Source organism: Trachurus trachurus (assembly GCF_905171665.1).
Source record: "Trachurus trachurus genome assembly, chromosome: 1".
Classification (NCBI taxonomy): Eukaryota; Metazoa; Chordata; class Actinopteri; order Carangiformes; family Carangidae; genus Trachurus; species Trachurus trachurus.
In genome coordinates this window covers 21924774-21942266 of record NC_139891.1, presented here as the reverse complement: position 1 = coordinate 21942266, position 17493 = coordinate 21924774, and the positions used below count along the sequence as shown (strand labels likewise).

Genomic DNA, 17493 nt, shown 5'->3' with positions numbered 1-17493 from the left:
CATGTTGAAAAGTGGGAGCAATGGCATTGTGTGTTTTTTTTTTTGCACTTTACACATAAGTATTTAATTTTTTTTTTGCACTTTACACATAAGTATTTAATAGCCCACTGAGTTACTATAGGGCACTTCAAAGGGCAAATGCCAATTCATTCTGAATACATTTTTGCTAACTCACTTGCATCTTTTTGTTTCTTCTTCTGCTTGTTTGATAGAACGGCTGATTGTTGTTGCTGAACACTATGAAAGCAGCTTAAGCGATTTCCAAAAACAGGGAAAAACTGTCTGGTGAGAACATCATTACACATCTTTGTTAACGATTCAGAATTAATTAGAGTCAATGTGATGAGCCCAAAGTTCACTTTCAGTGCTAGACAGACTTTTTACTTTTGATAAATGATGTTGTAGATTGTAGGATGGAAAGAGAACGAAAGAAGCTTCTTACCTCAACAAGGAAGGAAATTCTAAGCATTAACCTTGCCATCTACTGGCAGAGGTTAGGTTTACATAACGAGTGTCTATTGAGTTTCTCATAAAATGTAGATACGTTCTTTCACACATCTCTTCTCTGACCCAGTCACCACCTTACCTTCAAAAAAGGTTTGACAAAAATGTTTGTGTTTGCACTAGCCCTGAGAAAGTGCTGCAGATTGCCTTTGAGGTTCTTGAAGGTCTGGAGTTTATGAACAAACATGGTATGGTGCACCGAGCCCTCAGTGGACACAATGTGTTGATGGATGTCAAGGTACTGTTTTTTTTTCACATCCAGTTGGTTTCTTTACAGTATTTCCATTCAGTATGTCTAGCCACAGCTGTCACTCTAAGATGTTTTTCTTTTCTTTATAGGGAAATGTCAAACTGGCAAAGTTTGGCCTTTATCACATGACTGATCATGGTGCTGATGTAGATTTTCCCATTGGGTACGTCTTTTTTCTCCTCATTTATCACAGAGAAGGGTTCATTAGTGCTCCTCTGGAACTCTTCAGCTGGTTGGACAGAGCTGCGTGAGCTGTCTGCTAGGGGTCAAAGGTTCACTTGTATCTGTTTGATGTTAGTCAGATAATGAAAAAAGGCAAGTGACCATAACATTGATGCATAATTGCTCATCCTCTTTCATAGAAACCAGGTTTTAGGGCATCAAAATTGCTTCCTGGCTGAGGAACTGTAACCGATTGTTGGACTTTTATCCTAATCCAAAGGCCTTTGTGTTCTCTGTGTATCTCTGTGTAATATCCTTTTGCAAATTGAAAAGAGGAATGATGGCACTCGCCCAAAATTTCCAGCAAAACATCTGGATGGAAAATGTAATGAATGTAACTGTCAAACAGTAATGCTCATTCTTTTAATGAGTAACTATACATACATCAGGTACTGACAGAGATGCAAACAAAATTACTTTTTTATAGTTGTTGTGTAACTTGAATCAGCACAGTTTAGATTGCTGGCCTGGGTATCCACTTAAAGTGTTACTCAGAGGTTGATGTGAGAGTCATGTGCTTATCTCCCCTGTGATCTTTACCTCAGGTACCCATCATACCTTGCTCCAGAGGTGATCGCTCAGGGCTCTTTCCACCCGAGTGACCCTTCCCATGATGAATCTCCTTTGCCCTCAGGGCCCAAGACTGATGTTTGGTCACTTGGGGTGTTGCTCTTTGAACTGTGTGCAGTAAGAGTCTCACATAAACATCTTCGTATAAGACATTCAAACACGACTGCTTAATCTGTGCTGCGCTGTGCCGCTTAAGTTAAAATGGTGTGTGGATCATTTTCGCCTTTAAATCTAATGCTGTGAATCTGTTGCAGGGTAGACGACTGCTGCAGAATATTGATATAAGTGAGAGATTGAAATTCATTCTGACCTTGGGTAAGTGAAAAGGGCGTAATTATCTTAAGAACTTAGCAATATGCTCTTAAGCTCAATTAGGTTGACACGGTGATGTTGTCATTCTTAGGTTGCATGGATGACATTGTCACTGTCCTTGCTGAGGAACACGGTTGCCTGGATACAATTAAGGTAGTAAAATTAATTGGCTGTCTTGATCTTTGTTAATAAGACTACTTACATATACAAGGGTTTTTTTAATGGACAGTCATGTTAAATGGTATTTTGTGCGACAAGAGTCTTTACATTATAAAATATTATCTGAACATAATATCATCTGTACCTGAACACACACACACACACACACACATACTTGGCAGGGTATTCAGTATGCTTAGATATCTTAAGTGGTCTGTTACAGCAGTATTGCTGTAAATCCTCTGTTCATGTTCATTTCATATTGAAATAGATTTTGTAGGTGTTTCCATGTGATTGGGGTTATTTGTTAGAGCTGTCTGCGTCACTCACTGATCCCCAGTGCTGATTAATAATACAGATGTAATCATTTCCAGTAAGTTGCAATTGTGCAGTACTTTTAAATGTGTTTGTGTGATAGAGATCTATTAGGTTTGTGTTTACAATCATTATTAAATCTTTCTTGATGTGTATTTTTGGATGTTTACATGGGATCTGTCTGTGTTGTTGGCCATTTTTACAGGAGCTGCCTGAGAATGTTGTCGAGTTATTGAGGAAATGCTTGACCTTTCTTCCATCCAAAAGGTAAATACAGCCATGGTCAGATGTCATATCCTGTTGGAGGGCATTGGCCGTTCATTTTCCAAAACACTTTGGTCACACAGGTTATGAAGTAGTCATGCAACATGTACATCAAAGAAGATTCCAGCATGCTAAAACCAATGAGTTGTATAATATCAAAATAAACAAATTCAAGTTATCAGGCGATGAGCTTTTATGACTTAACATGATGGACGCTATGATTGTAGTGTTTACGTAATTAGCTGAAAGGCACATTTCATGCGTTTGGTTATGTATTGATTATCCTAACAGGCCCACCCCTGCTGAGCTGCTGGGAGACCCTGTGTTCAGTGGGGTCTCATGCCGCTATACGCCTTTCCAGAAGCCTGTCAGCTTGTTCTCCTCTTCCCTGCGCTGTGCACATCTGGAGCTTCCAGAGGACATAAGTGACCTTTGCAAAGGTCTGCCCCAACTACACCCCACTGTACATTGCATGCAGACTGAAACACACACTGATGTTGATGAGAAATGTAGTTTTACTAAATTTCAATACTAGGCAGTTCCTTGCTGCAGCATAATTTGTATTTTTGCATGTGCGGTACATTTGCTCCTGCCTCTTTTATCCAGTTAGTGAAATGAATAGCACATTGAGACTGTCTTACAGATAGGGAATACATTGAGCCTCTAGTATGAGCCCAGGTGTTTGTTTTTACTATTGTGGGCCAGATCTTAAGTCTTATGCAGTAAATCAAATTTGTTAGTGTAATTAACTTAAAATTTGATCCAGACAGTACACCATAGCTGTATGATTGAGCATTTTGTTGATGTCATTAGTTCTTCATTTCAACTTGCAGATAAAGAAATCATTCGGCTGCATATGTTATAGCCACTTCTGTCTATAGGAATGTGATCACTATTATGGTTTTGTGTGTGTGCTATTAGACGATGATGAAGACTACCTGTCAGAGCGGGCCATAGATGAGGTGTACCATCTGTGGTGTCTGGCCGGGGGAGACCTGGAGAAAGAGCTGACCAATAAGGAGATCATTCAGTCCAAGCCTCCAATCTGCACACTGCCCAAGTACATACGCACATACAGTACATAAGCACACACAACAAGTGCATTTGCTTGTTGATTTCACATTCAAGCATTATTAAATGTGTCTTTCTCTTTCTCTTTCTGTGTTTTGTTGTTTTTTTTCTGTTTCGTTCTTTCTTTAGTTTCGTCCTGGAAGATGGCGAGTCCTTCGGCCAGGGCAGGGATCGGAGTTTCTTATTAGACGACACAACAGTGACCCTGTCTCTGTGCCAACTCAGAAATGTAAGACACAATAAACATGTACTGAACATCTGCATGTGTGTAAGGTTAGGAATTAATACCCTGAATCCAGTACTGAGTGTAAAAGCCAGTTGGAGAAGAACGCAAATGAGCAAAGATTAGTTGATTTTATTGATTAGTAGATAAAAAGAAACAGAACCGGCAACGATTTGGATAATTGACTCATTGTTTCTGTTTTTAAACATTTGTTTCAGAATTAGAATTAGATGCATGCCTTTATTTTTGCATCACTGCAAACTGAATATCTTTGGGTTTTGGATTGTTGGCCAGACAAAGTAAGACATCTAAAAATATCACCATGGGAGCCGTGCATTTGTCAGTGATTTCTCATGTTTATAGCCCAAAACAGTGAACTGATTAATAAATTAACGGAGACATTTTTCAATAGTTGTTGCCCTGGAACTAATTGTCTAATTGCAATTCTCTTTGTGCCCCTCAAGAATTCTTTAACGCAGTTTGTTAAAAAGGGAAAAGGACAACTTTGAATGAATTTATAAGCGTTGTGAAATCAAATGTGTCGAGAGCACTGAGCCATACACAATGCACTGTTTGTGTCGTTAAGCTAGTGAAAAGTGCCCACAAATGGGCGATAAACACAAATGGGCCATGAATCTGGGTGTTTTATAACGAGGCATCTCCATAACAGAATCTTCCATTTAAGATGATTTTCTCTCCACTTTATCCAGAGACTGAAGGATGTAGCAGGAGAAGCCTATTACCCACTGCTGGAGGATGAGTAAGTCATTTCCACCCTGACCCCTCTGCTGCCACCCTCTCTTTCCCTGTCACTGTATTTCACGTTACTCTGTCATTTGTTTTGGCTTGAGTGAAGTCATATTTCCCTTTACCTCTCCCTCTCTCAGACAGTCAAGTCTTTCCCAGTCCAACAGCAGCCACGAGCTGTCGTCCACCGTCACGCTGCCACTCATCATCCGTGAGAGAGACACCGAGTACCAGCTCATCCGCATCATCCTCTTTGACAGGCTGCTCCAGGTCAGGGCTCCATACAAATTCAAAAAACACATGCACACGCAAACATGTAACACATACATGTGACACCACACTTATGAAAATGTCTTCCCCTGATCTGAGTGTGTAAAAGAACCCAAACCTGCTGCTTGTTTCAACTGAAATGTTATTTCCTGTACTCGGAATAATTATTATTCAAACAGGTCATTGCTGAATTAAAGCTGACTGATGTATTCTTTGTTCAATGTTTTGTCTGTAGGCCTATCCCTACAAAAAGAGCCTGATGTGGAAGGAAGCCAGAGTGGATATTCCCCCTCTTGTTCGAGGACTAGCGTGGGCTGTGCTTCTGGGCATTGAGGTACAAGAGAATGTGATAGTCGTGTGCTGAGAAAATGCCTGGTTTTAACTAGGATTTGGCAGCAGCTTATCTTTCTTTTTCACACAGGGAGACATCCAAGCCAAATATGAAACCATAGACAAGGATACTCCCATTCCAACGGACAGACAGGTAGCTGTTCATTTTAAATGTACATTGCATCGTACAGCCATTTATTGACATAGCACTTTTTAAATTGAATTTTTCATCCAAGCATTTTGTGTGTGTGTGTGTTTGTGTATGTTCCTGGTGTATGTTTACAGATTGAGGTGGACATCCCACGTTGCCACCAGTATGATGAGCTGCTGTCTTCTCCTCAGGGCCACATCAAGTTCAGGCGTGTGTTGAAAGCCTGGGTGGTCTCTCACCCTGACCTCGTCTACTGGCAGGGTCAGTTGACCCCCTGTCAATCTCTTTCACTGTCACATTCTCATGCCTGGGTCTCCTTATTTTCTTCTCTCACTCTTCGTTATTTCTCATTGTGTTTTACATGACTGGACACTAGATGGTGGTCATGTCACGTCTTTTAAACTCCTGCACCCCCCAGGTTCAACCGTGTGACCTTAGGGCAAATGTACTATTACTGTATGAACTGTTTTTTGAATTTTGTTTTCATTTCAGGTTTGGACTCACTTTGTGCCCCATTCCTTTACTTGAATTTCAACAACGAAGGTCACAGTTTGAACTTAAAATAAAGTAAAATACCACCATGACTCAGTCATGCTCAGTGTTTTTATCTCTACATTCATTCTTGTGTCCTATTCTTCACAGCCCTGGCATATGCCTGCATGTCTGCCTTCATCCCTAAATACTTGTACAACTTTTTCCTGAAGGACAACTCTCATGTCATCCAAGGTGAGATACATTCTTGTTTATGGAAAAGTCATACTCCTCCTCTCATAGTGATGTGATCTCAAAAGCTTTTCTTTTTGCTTCCTCTGATTGTAATATGATTTGCACTATGCCTCCTTCCTCTATATCACCTGTTTCCACTTAAGAAATCCATTGTTGCTAAACTAATGTAGTCAACTGCCACTGGAAGTTAAATAATAAGTATTAAACATGGTCAGAGCATTGAGCTAAGTTCAAAAACAAATTAACATCTGCTGGCACCGAGCATCAGGCCGTCAGCTCAATGTTGATTAAATTTTGGCTCCATGTTGTTCCTAAGCTGTGAAAACTAATTTCAGTCTGTCTTAATGGAGTTTGCAGCTGAGCCACATCATTTAGAGATAGGGAAACAAATGAAACTGCACAAGCCTGCAGAGAAATGTCACAAGCAATTCGTACGTGACTGATAAACAGCTACACCATACACCTCTTGAACTCTGTGGGGAATGTGGCTATTATCATTTCTTTCCACTGCTAGATGCCCTGGAAGTCTAGCTAATGTTTATCTGTCTGGTCAGAGCTCCTTTGTTGACTTACAGTGTGAAGAATGGCTGTAGCACAACATTACGCTGCATGAGTTTCCATTCGGCATGAGCAGAGGTTAGTTTCCAAGGTTGCAGCAGCAGTCTACCTGCAACATTTTAGAGCTTCTGACTTTATTTTTTTCTTTTGTTCGTTTAAAACAACAGCTCTTTAAGACAAGGCATCAAACAGCCCACTAAAAGAATCAGATCTCATTACATCTATACCCATCTGCACTAGTTCAATAAATCATCATTCATTGGAAGGTCCTTGTATTTAGCAACGGCTCTTGTATTGTCTTTCTTTAAAAAAAAATGTTTTTCCTTAAACTGATTTGCTTTTAGTGCACATGTTGCAGAATAGGCTTTTTATAGATTTCTTGCCCTTTTGTATTTTTTTCAGAGTACCTGACTGTCTTCTCTCAAATGATCGCCTTCCATGACCCAGAGCTAAGCAACCATCTAAATGAGATTGGCTTCATCCCAGATGTAAGTTATCAAGCGTGCACGTGTCCTGTCAAAGTGAGGATAACAACATTTGTCTTTTATTGCAAGTTTACCTTTAATGGGAACTCAAAGACAGTTAGAAATTATTCCTTTTTCTGGCTCAGCACCAGGGGCAAAGTAAATGACTATCCATAGATCACTATGTATATAGTCATTGACATTTTTTGTTCCACATCCTCCTTTCCAGAATTTGTGGCCAGGGTCAAGTTCTCCCCATAGTCCACTGGTGATGATTTATACAACGACTAATGTCTGCCAGGCACTCTTAATGATTGTCCTCTGCCAGACTTGCCTTATTTCTCTTACTCTGTGCCACCTCTTCCTGCCCTTCACTTCCCTTCTTCTAGCTTTGCACAGACAGTGACAAGGTTAAAGTCTCCACTGTCTCTCTAGGGTTTCAGTTAGTCTGCTGATGAATGTATGTCACCTGTAGACCCGCCTCTGGGACATTACCCAATGAAAAGTAGGGTCTTTATCACATAGGAGTCAGGGATCTAAGCCTCCTCCACCTCCCCCTCGTCCTCCTTGCAATTTTCAAATGCTGCACCTCCTTACATAAAGTGAGGCAATAAAGCACCAAACTGTTTGTCTGTCATAATTTTCATTGTAAAAAAAAAAAACATGACCTGTAGGTGTGAAAAACGAAAAACAAAACAAAACCATGCCTTGAACAAATGTCCCCTTAAGATGCATGGTCTCATGATGCTGACTTGACAACTACTGCAGCACTAGTACCAGGACTGACTTGCCTCTCAAAGTAGACGCTGCATGCCTGTTTTCATTGTTAGGCCAGAATAATATTGGAGCAAGCTTTGTTGATACAGCTTTTATGCTTGATGTCAATCCCAGTAATTAGACTTTACAGACCTTAAATCCCCTTTTTCTTTGTGAACTTCAGAGAACACTCTGAACTGTTGTTTTACTGAGGCAATAAATCTGTCTACCCTAAAAGACCAAGTGAATGAAATGGATTTGATCTCATATATATATGCATACCAAAACACGGCTGGCTTTATACCGTTTGTCTTTCAGAAATAAGACAAATCTTGTCCAAGCATGCAAAAACCACAAGTAATCTTTGGAAACACTGCGGTGCTGAAGGTCTCTGCTCCAGTAATGCCACAGGCAGAGAGTCAGATTGCCTGTAGCCAGTGGTTTAATTCAGGCCATTTTCAATTTGGCCACATCCACTCTCCTGGGTCTGCCATTTACACCTACACTAATCCAAACTGGCTGGACTTGCAGTCCTGCTGCCAGACTGTTGAGACTGAGGCTGGAACTCGGAGTGCAGTGGCTTTCTTTTTTTGCTCATCACACCCAGGCGCAGAGGAGGACGTCAGAACAGTCACCAGCTCCCCTGCAATTAGCTATCAATTAACTGGCTCAGATAAGCTCCAGAATTCCTGATCCAGACCCTTTGCTGCTGAGCCACAGTGACAGTGGCCAACAATTGGCAGGTGTTAGTCCAGATGGTTAATGGTGGAGTGTGTGTGTGTGTGTGTGTACATCAGTAGGTGAGTGTGCGTGTGTGTGGTCTATAATATCAGTTTTATGCATTTTCTCCCTGGGGACGCGTGAAAAACGGAGATTAAATAGAAGAGACTATAAGAAGAGAGAAGAGGAGTTGATAAGATTGGTGAAAAGAGATTCATTGTTATATTTTCTCCCCATTGACTAATAACCAAACTCAGCAGTTTGTTCTTTATTGCTGTTTGAGTTCCTCTGAGGCTGTAGAGATGTGCAGCCATGTGCGCTGCTCTGCTTAAAGACAGAAATCTCTCAAGTAAGAAAGCAGTTAATTCATTTAATGTGAATGAATTGACTGAATATTACAGAGAGATGCTAAATTATGTCTTTAATGTGCATATATCTTATTCTTTCTTTTTTTTCTGTTCCGTGCAGCTTTATGCGATTCCATGGTTCCTGACAATGTTTACACGTAAGTAGCCTCTCTTTGTATTCACGATGTGGATTTGCATAATCCAGAATTTTGTTATTCTGAGTTTGTGTCAGTTAGAGTTACAATAAAAGAGACAGAAAAGGTCAGGTGCTCCAGTATGGACAAGTTAAGTAGGGTTTGTGTGCTTTTCCTATCTTGGTGACCTTTGTTCCAGCTGCTAATTAATTCCAGTCCTGGGGGAAAAGGACTTGAACGCTCAGTCCTGCGCTACCTGAGATTTTTACCAGCACATCTTTATTCATCTTTAATATGTATTTTACAGAATAAATTAAAAAATCCTATCATAAAGCTGATAAGATGGTTGCTCGCAGCAACCATTTGAAGAAGATCAGAAACCCAAGTACAAGAGTACCAGAGGGGTTATTGTTATCACGTCAGTTATTATTGCTGATCTATCACAGGATCCATGACAACAGATAATGACAAATTCATGTTTCAGATTCAGTCTTTCACTGAGTTGAATTTGAAATTACGGAGCTTTACTATTTACTCACGTACTGCAGAACAATAATTTTAAGTTGCTTTACAAAGGAAAATAATTATCTAATAATAATACCAAACAGACAGATTAAACCTCACAGAATTATTTAACACAGAATTAGTGCTCTGCCAATCAGCTAAAACATTAAAGTCCTGCTTACATGTTTGGCTGACTGTTTTCTGAGTGATCTAGTAACAATATAGCAGGTTTGAGGTTAACACTCCAGTATCCTGCATGTTTGGTTGGCGTAGTTGGGTGGGCTGATGGTGGTGTCTACACTGTTGTGATATCACAAAAGTACAGAAGTTGTGACGGCTTGTTTTAAAGGTCAATGTGTACATTTCTCTGTGGACTGAGCACTTTGATAATCTCTCAGTATTATTATACTGTAGTACCAAGACCAGCTTTATAATGGGAAAAAAAGAGATACAAATCTCACTGTATACAATATTGGGCCTTTTACAAATAGTAAGTAATAATAAATAATTGTGTAAGATGGAATATTTGTTTAGTTTTGCATTTGAACATTTATTTAACTAATTAAAAGTGTGTGGGGCTGTCAAATTTCTCTTAAAACAATATTATGCAGCAAGATACAAAATTCCAGCCTAGACATGGATTGTGGGAATTATATTTTGCTGTTTTAAAATTCAAGGTTCTTTTGTATGCAGATGCATGTCTGTTCCAAGTGTCACGTCTCTGTGACTCTGTGACTAAACAGATAGGCGAAACTGAGCTGTAGTTTTTACAGGCTTATTATAGCGCTCCCTATGGAGCAGTCTGCACCATTCTCTGCGTCCATGTAGTGACTCACTGAGACTATCAATGTAGGAAAGAAGAAATATAACACCCAATTGTGTGGAGGAATTTGCTGAAATAGAGTATAAAAGCTGTTGCGGATGGGACGGTGGTTATTACACGGGTAATTCAAAGATATTGATTACAGTGTCATGATTTTACAGTCAACTGAAAACGCACAGTTAATGTATTCTAACCTGCAGCTTATGAAAATGAGGTTTGAGGTGATATTAAAAAGGAAAAAATACGGTATGTAAGATACATGGGTAAGATGTGGCAGACGAAATCAATTCCAGGCGCTGACTTCCAGGATGTAAAACATAAAAAGCCTTTAATAAATATGGATTTAATACATTATAAAAATTCATCAACACTTATCGGCAAACTTGTTTTCCTCAGGAGAACCTGGAGGAGGGCATGATGTATTTCTACAACTTAAGATGCCCATTTTTATTGAACACTTTATATTTATTTGTACTATCTAGATGCCATAAATTGAATTTGTGCCCTACCCATGAATCTTTTCCTTCTCTATAGTATAACTCCAAGTGCACCATTAGATTTAGGGCTCAGGAAAAATACTCTTACTCCTTGTTTTTCTTAAACTCTTGAAAGCTTTAAAAAAAACACACATCAGCAATGGCAGAAACGAAACGACTATCAGACAAACCGATGAGGACCTTTAGGCAGAGCCATTCCCTGTGAGAATATTTGTTCATACCCCCTTCATATACCCTGAAGTACCCAGCTGCCTCCTGCATTATGATGTTCAGCTTCTAATAATAATAATAATACATTTATTTATAAAGCGCTTTACATCAAAGTGCTGTACAACACATCAAAAACTGCAAGCAGTTTACAAGCAGAGACATTCCAAAAAACAAAAACATATTTGAAACAGGGCAGGACTTTACTAATGAAAAACCTAGGACCCATATGCAACAGTAAATAAGTGGGTCTTAAGCTTTGTTTTAAAAACCCCAATTGAACAGGCCTGCCTGATGTCCAAAGGGAGATTGTTCCACAGGGTCGGAGCCCAATAGGAAAAGGCACGCTCACCAACCGTCTTTTTCCTAACCTTTGGAACACAGAGAGACACACTCCCCTGGGAGCGTAGAGACCGTGTGGGAACATACACATTAATTAAATCACTCAAATACAAATGTGCCAAGCCGTTTAGGATTTTAAAGGTTAGTAAAAGCACCTTAAAATCTGCTCTAAACTGAATCTGTTTGATAGACTTCTATTGTGACTGTTTATATATAGGTAGTCATCTTGCATCAGTTTATATCAGTTATTAAAGTTATGGGTTCACCATGGCAATTTGGGTGCCTGCAGGTACGTGATCATTTTAAGATTATATGTAATTGTCCAAAATGAAGATTTGCCAAATGGAAAACTACTTCACTGGACAATTTTTATATAATTTTGACTGTGATATTTCTGAGTTCTGTCTAGTTTTAGCAAAACTATTAAATAAGAGTATAAATAATGTCCAATCTTTTTTCCATTAGTTGAAACCAAAATATGGACGTCATGTACTGTATGTCCTTTCGCCTTCTGCACTGCATGAGAGCTACATAAAGGTTTTATTTTGGCTGGCTCTCAGCGTGCAGTTTGTCAGTTGATGGCAGCATTACGCTTTTATCTTTCACCGAGCACAGCTGGAGCTCTGAAATACGGGCTTATGAGCAGGGGTCACAGCTCGCTGCTACAAATTAAATTATATGCAATTAACCTCTGTCTTCTTGGTGTGGCTCCATCTAACTCTACAACTATTTGAATAACTTTTTGCCTTCTTGGAATAATTCGGGGTATTTAACTGTAGAACTTTGCTCATCTGCAGACTCCTAACACATGTGATTTGCACTAATTGTTACTAAATTGTCTTGACACACTCTGTCCATTGATTTATAAATCCAAACCCTGCACTTTGTAGTGGGGTATTTAATTCCCACACTCACACGGAGACCACTCCTGCTGTAGAAGGTGGGAGGTGTGACCCTTTTACCCCTTATCCTCCCCCTGAGGCAGTGTGTGAGTCCAGTTTAGGAGGCGTGCCCCTCTGACTGCTAATGTCCCCAATCCAATATGAGACAAGGTTGGAGGGTCATCTTCCATTCTCATATAGACACACACACTCCTAGACACACTGCCTGTCACTCACATGCACCGGTCTGCCCAGCTGACTGCTAATGTGGCGCCGGCCCTCCGAGGCATTTTCTCACCCCTCTTGCTCTCCCTGCCTGCCTGCCTGCCTGCCTGTCTCAGTACAGTCACACTCTGCCCACACACACGTCTACCGCCGAGCAGCCACGTTAACCAGCGACAATATGATATAACCAGGTGGACGGCGCTGGTTCTCATGCATAAATCTCAATCAGGAGGAGACATGAAATTTTCAAATCCTGCGAGTAATACGACTGAAATAATGAGTGCACTGGGATGCATTATCAGGATGTGGTTTTTATTTTGGCTCGAAATAACCTGTGCAGGTTCTTTGCTCACAAGCTCCTCAGCCCCCTGATGTTCTTCCTGTCATTTTTCCACAACAACACCCACCTAAAAACATTTTCCCAGCTGCCTCCCCCACATCAAATATCCCTCCAGGCAGCCTTGCCAATGCACAGTTTTGCTTATTGAGCTTCCCATTTTGAAGCCATAGAGCCACGTTAAGTAAATGTACTATGCACATGCAAATCATACTCATTATGTACCTACCGTTTTTCACTGTGTGCCCATTGAATTCTATTGTCCTGCTCACACGATCCCATTGTGCATCCCTCCAGGGATTTGTCTTTTCAGACACTCTTGTTTTTTTATAGTCATTTTGTTAAATATTGCCATGTTGTGTTTATTTCTCCAACTGCCATGTAGATGTGTTTCCACTGCACAAGATCTTCCACCTGTGGGACACGTTGCTGCTGGGTAACTCTTCTTTCCCCTTCTGCATCGGAGTGGCCATATTGCAGCAACTCAGAGATCGTCTCCTGGCGAACGGTTTTAACGAGTGCATCCTGCTCTTCTCTGACCTGCCAGGTGAGAATATGAGCTGGTATTTATGTCCTTGAATATCCACTGTCTTTTCGGCTTGTTTACCTTGTACATGCCTTAAGCTGTAGTGCCTCTGTGGTTATATATAAAATCACACACAAATACTTTTTCCCGCCCCAGCTAAACCTGACTTGAAGGTTGCCCTATCGCAACCGAGAGTGGTGTTTGTAGGATGCCGTGTTTCGTTCCTGGGAGTACTAATGTGTGCTGATGTGTCTGAGTTAATGATATCCTCAAAGCCGGCAGCTCTGCACTCCTACACAGACAGACTCCCTCCTTGATGTGCTCTAGGCGTACCTCACTCTGCTCCGCATCTGTCAAACAGTCAACGACTGCACCCTGGGAATTGTCTGCCACTGAAATCATAACCTGGTCCTGTGGTCCTCCGGTGTTTCCATCACTTATCTTTTTCATCGCAAAGTCCATCTTTAGTCTGAGAGGGCTGTTTTTGCCACAGTGGTACAATATTCATTAAAGTAAGTTGTTGCTGTTTGGTTCTTCAGCCCTGTTAGACATGAACCAGAGAGATGAAGTCAGACTCTCAATCACAAAAACAAGATTACTCATTCAAGAAATGCAGGTGGAGAAAAATAAATAAATCTAAGAGTTACTGACACATGTGTGAGGGTAACAGGCTGCCTGAGACATCTACATGTACCTGATTTGCAAGTTAAAGACAGTGAGTTTGTTTTAAAACTGTGCTTAAAAAAAAAGGGTCGGAAATGGGTAAAATTTACATTAAGTAACGTCATGTAAGACACCGTCATCTGTTTTTTTTCCTATGTTCATTACAAATCTCAGCACACGTTGCATAATAGTTCTTTAACTTCTCATTATGTCTCATTAGGGAAATATCCCTGTGGTGCAGAAGTAAGGTGTGGGAGGAGGTGGGCGGGCTGGTGTGGTAAATACTGAATATAGTCTTTTAACTCAGCAGTACAGTTGTTAATCCCTGCAGGTTTCAGTGTAATACAAGAGGAGCAATTCGGCCACTTTTCTTGAGTAAGATAAAGAGGAGTGCTGACAAATCAAGGAGGAATTCTGGGGCTTGATCTTAATCATACAGGATTAATGCATACTAAAACTAAATGCATACTTACGAGACTACTCTTTTGGTTACATGTATTTTTAAAGTACTTGTAACAGACTGACTCTCACTCCAATGGGTTTGTAATGTGGCATAGACAAACACTGACACATTGTCCCAGGAATTTTGCTTCTTTTTTGCGACAGTGCCACAGAGAGTGAAGACTCCTAGCAGTGTCTCATAATATGTGACCACTTTACTGCTCCTTTTCACTTGCACAAAGCAATTACTTGAGCGAAGTATCGGTGACATAAAATCCAAGAGCAGCATTCATAATGTATGTCTTCAGAGTGTACCTTTCGGTACTTGAGGGATAGCTCAAACTATTTCCTTTAAAACTCTATTTCCAAATACTGCTTAGGCTTCTTTTTTTTGAGCTGAAAGGCAGAATGACATTGGGGTTTTAAAACCAACAGAGACGGGGACGATTTGTCCAAAAGGGGATACTGGAGTACTCTGTAAACGAAGCCCAGCATTCTCCCCTTCTGTTTAAATTCAGTGCTCGCTGTTACTTCACTGTGCTTTACTGCCCAGGTCCAACAGATTCATGTGATTGAGGCGGAAGGGAAAAGGAGAGCCAGTTCTCCTTATAAAGGTAAAATATGTTGGCCCAGAGCTGCAGTCAGCTTCTTTGGCAATATTTCCTTGGAGAGGCAGCTTCTGCCAGCCCGTTTCTGTATATCTCTGCCAACCTCATTATCGCAGCTTGTGTATACCTGGGTAGTTACAGTGTCATATCTGGCAGTCTCTCTTAAACTATATTAGGAATGAATTCTGGGCTTTAGAGTGACCTCAAACAGGACTTGTTTACTTAAGCATCCAGCCATGTTCTGGTCCACACTCCAGATAGTTTTATATAACTTGCTACAGACACAAGCTGCTAAATCCAATCAAGTACCAAACAGTTCAGCACAGCGTTTATCACCTCTGCTAAATGACAGTAGGGGTCTTACTACTGTGAGCTTATTGGCGGGGAATGTGCTGGGGTTTATTTATTTTGTCTTTTAGCCTTCCCAGCTGTATCCTCTAGGGAGAGCAATTTGGGCCTGCCTGTCAGTCAGCCCACCACCTTGGTCCAGATTCTGCTATCTCAACATCTAGTGGATGAAATTTCACACAGGCGTTTGAGGTTCTGCAAGGACGAAGCTCTCAGAATTTGGGGTCCTTTGATATTCTACCAGGATCAACAAGTCGAGTCAAAGTTATTTCATGTTGCCAGTAATCCTGCAAAACTAGTGAGATTCTCAGCTGACTCAGCTGTACTCAATGGTTAGGGCCGATATTAGCGTGCCAGTCCCAATGTATCTGCTCAACACCAGCATGTTAGTATGGTGCTCGCAACTTCACAGTCTTTTTCCCTTTCTAACCCTTCTTAACAGTTAACTTGTAAATGTCATTCATTGAATGGGATATAATGCATAGAACTTTGGAAGGAAACATATGTCTGACTTTGTTAGGTCAATAAATTGTGCATATTTCTAATAGTGCTTGTCAGCATTTGTTGGAAGCAAGGTATTGATGGCTAGTGTGTGCGTGCTCTGTCTCCCCACATTCGTGTAGTTAAAACACACACTCACATGCACGCACACGTAAAGCACATAGACTGTGAGTTATGGTAGATATTTGATTTGTGTTCCGCACCTGCTCCTTTCTGCCATCAGGCGTGCAGAATTGATGTCCTCATACAACTGAGGCTCACATTCATTTGTTTCAGTGCAGACTCCAAATGCTCCACATGCTTGTAACTACAAGACCTGCATGTGTGAAGCCAGGAAAAACATTCCCTGATGCTGGATGGACGGTATGAAACAAAGAAGAAAAGTAGACTCTATCACGCTTTGCACAGACTGAAAAGGAAAATCAAAGAGAATGTTTGAGTCTTGAATGTGCATGTTGTCTTTAGGCCCTGCAGGAGAGAATTAATGATTTCACTCAGCAAACATGTTAACACTATATTTGGCTCAGGAGGTAGAGCGGGTCGTCCGCCAACCGGAAGGTTGGAGGTTCGATTCCCGGCTCCCCCAGTTTGCATTTTGAAGTGTCCTTGGGCAAGACACTGAACCCACACTTGCCCTCCGATGTATCATCGGATGTATGACCTCCAAGGCCTCCGAGCCTGTCTGCGCACAGAGCTGTATGAATGTGTGTGAAAGGGTGAATGTGACGATACAGTGTAAAGTGCTTTGAGTGGTCCAAGTGACTAGAGAAGCGCTATATAAGTGCAAGTCCATTTACCATTTACATTGTAAACAAGCAGTTTTCAAATTGAACCATTATGCTTTAGTTTTTAGTGACTATTGGAAATAGTTTCTGTTGCTCATCATATTGTGGGACATCAATATATAATTTTTATTTTTTATTATAATTAGTTTTATAATTAAGTATTTTGGTAAATGGTAAATGGTAAATGGTCTGTATTTATATAGCGCTTTACTATACCTGAACGATACCCAAAGCGCTTTACAGTACATCACATTCACCCATTCACGCACACATTCACACACTGATGGCGGAAGCTGCCATGCAAGGCGCTAACCACGACCCATCAGGAGCAAGGTGGGTAAGGTGTCTTGCCCAAGGACACTACGGCAGCAACCGGGACAGAGCGGGATTCGAACCGCCAACCCTCTGATCATTGGACGACCCGCTCTACCACCTGAGCCACTGCCGCCCCATTTTGGGGGGCTTTTAGGCCTTTAATCGACAGTACAGCTTTAGAGGGACAGGAAAAGGGAGACAGAGAGAGGGGGAACGACATGCAGCAAAGGGCAACCAGTGGAATCGAACCAGAGCCACTGCGGCATGGACTATAACTTAGCTCGACCCACCGAGCTAAACAATGCCCCAATTGTGGTACATTACTAATAGAGGCATTGGCCCTCATTTATGAAACTTGCGTACACCAAAAAAATGGTTGTACACCAAATTGACCGCA

The 17493-nt window shown here is 40.9% G+C and overlaps 1 protein-coding gene across 1 annotated transcript in view; it reads left to right on the top strand.

The window, feature by feature from the left end:
* tbck (TBC1 domain containing kinase) overlaps positions 1-17493 on the top strand; it is a 49495-nt gene that overhangs the window by 945 nt on the left and 31057 nt on the right. Inside the window, exons 3-22 of the mRNA XM_083983333.1 lie at positions 213-285; positions 628-742; positions 844-917; positions 1522-1663; positions 1801-1861; positions 1950-2011; positions 2538-2599; positions 2888-3036; positions 3518-3656; positions 3797-3896; positions 4601-4650; positions 4778-4907; positions 5143-5241; positions 5329-5391; positions 5523-5649; positions 5881-5931; positions 6031-6114; positions 7075-7160; positions 9081-9117; positions 13295-13456. Of these exons, the coding sequence (XP_083839459.1) occupies positions 213-285; positions 628-742; positions 844-917; positions 1522-1663; positions 1801-1861; positions 1950-2011; positions 2538-2599; positions 2888-3036; positions 3518-3656; positions 3797-3896; positions 4601-4650; positions 4778-4907; positions 5143-5241; positions 5329-5391; positions 5523-5649; positions 5881-5931; positions 6031-6114; positions 7075-7160; positions 9081-9117; positions 13295-13456 (1866 nt within the window). The remainder of the gene's footprint in view (positions 1-212; positions 286-627; positions 743-843; positions 918-1521; positions 1664-1800; positions 1862-1949; positions 2012-2537; positions 2600-2887; positions 3037-3517; positions 3657-3796; positions 3897-4600; positions 4651-4777; positions 4908-5142; positions 5242-5328; positions 5392-5522; positions 5650-5880; positions 5932-6030; positions 6115-7074; positions 7161-9080; positions 9118-13294; positions 13457-17493) is intronic.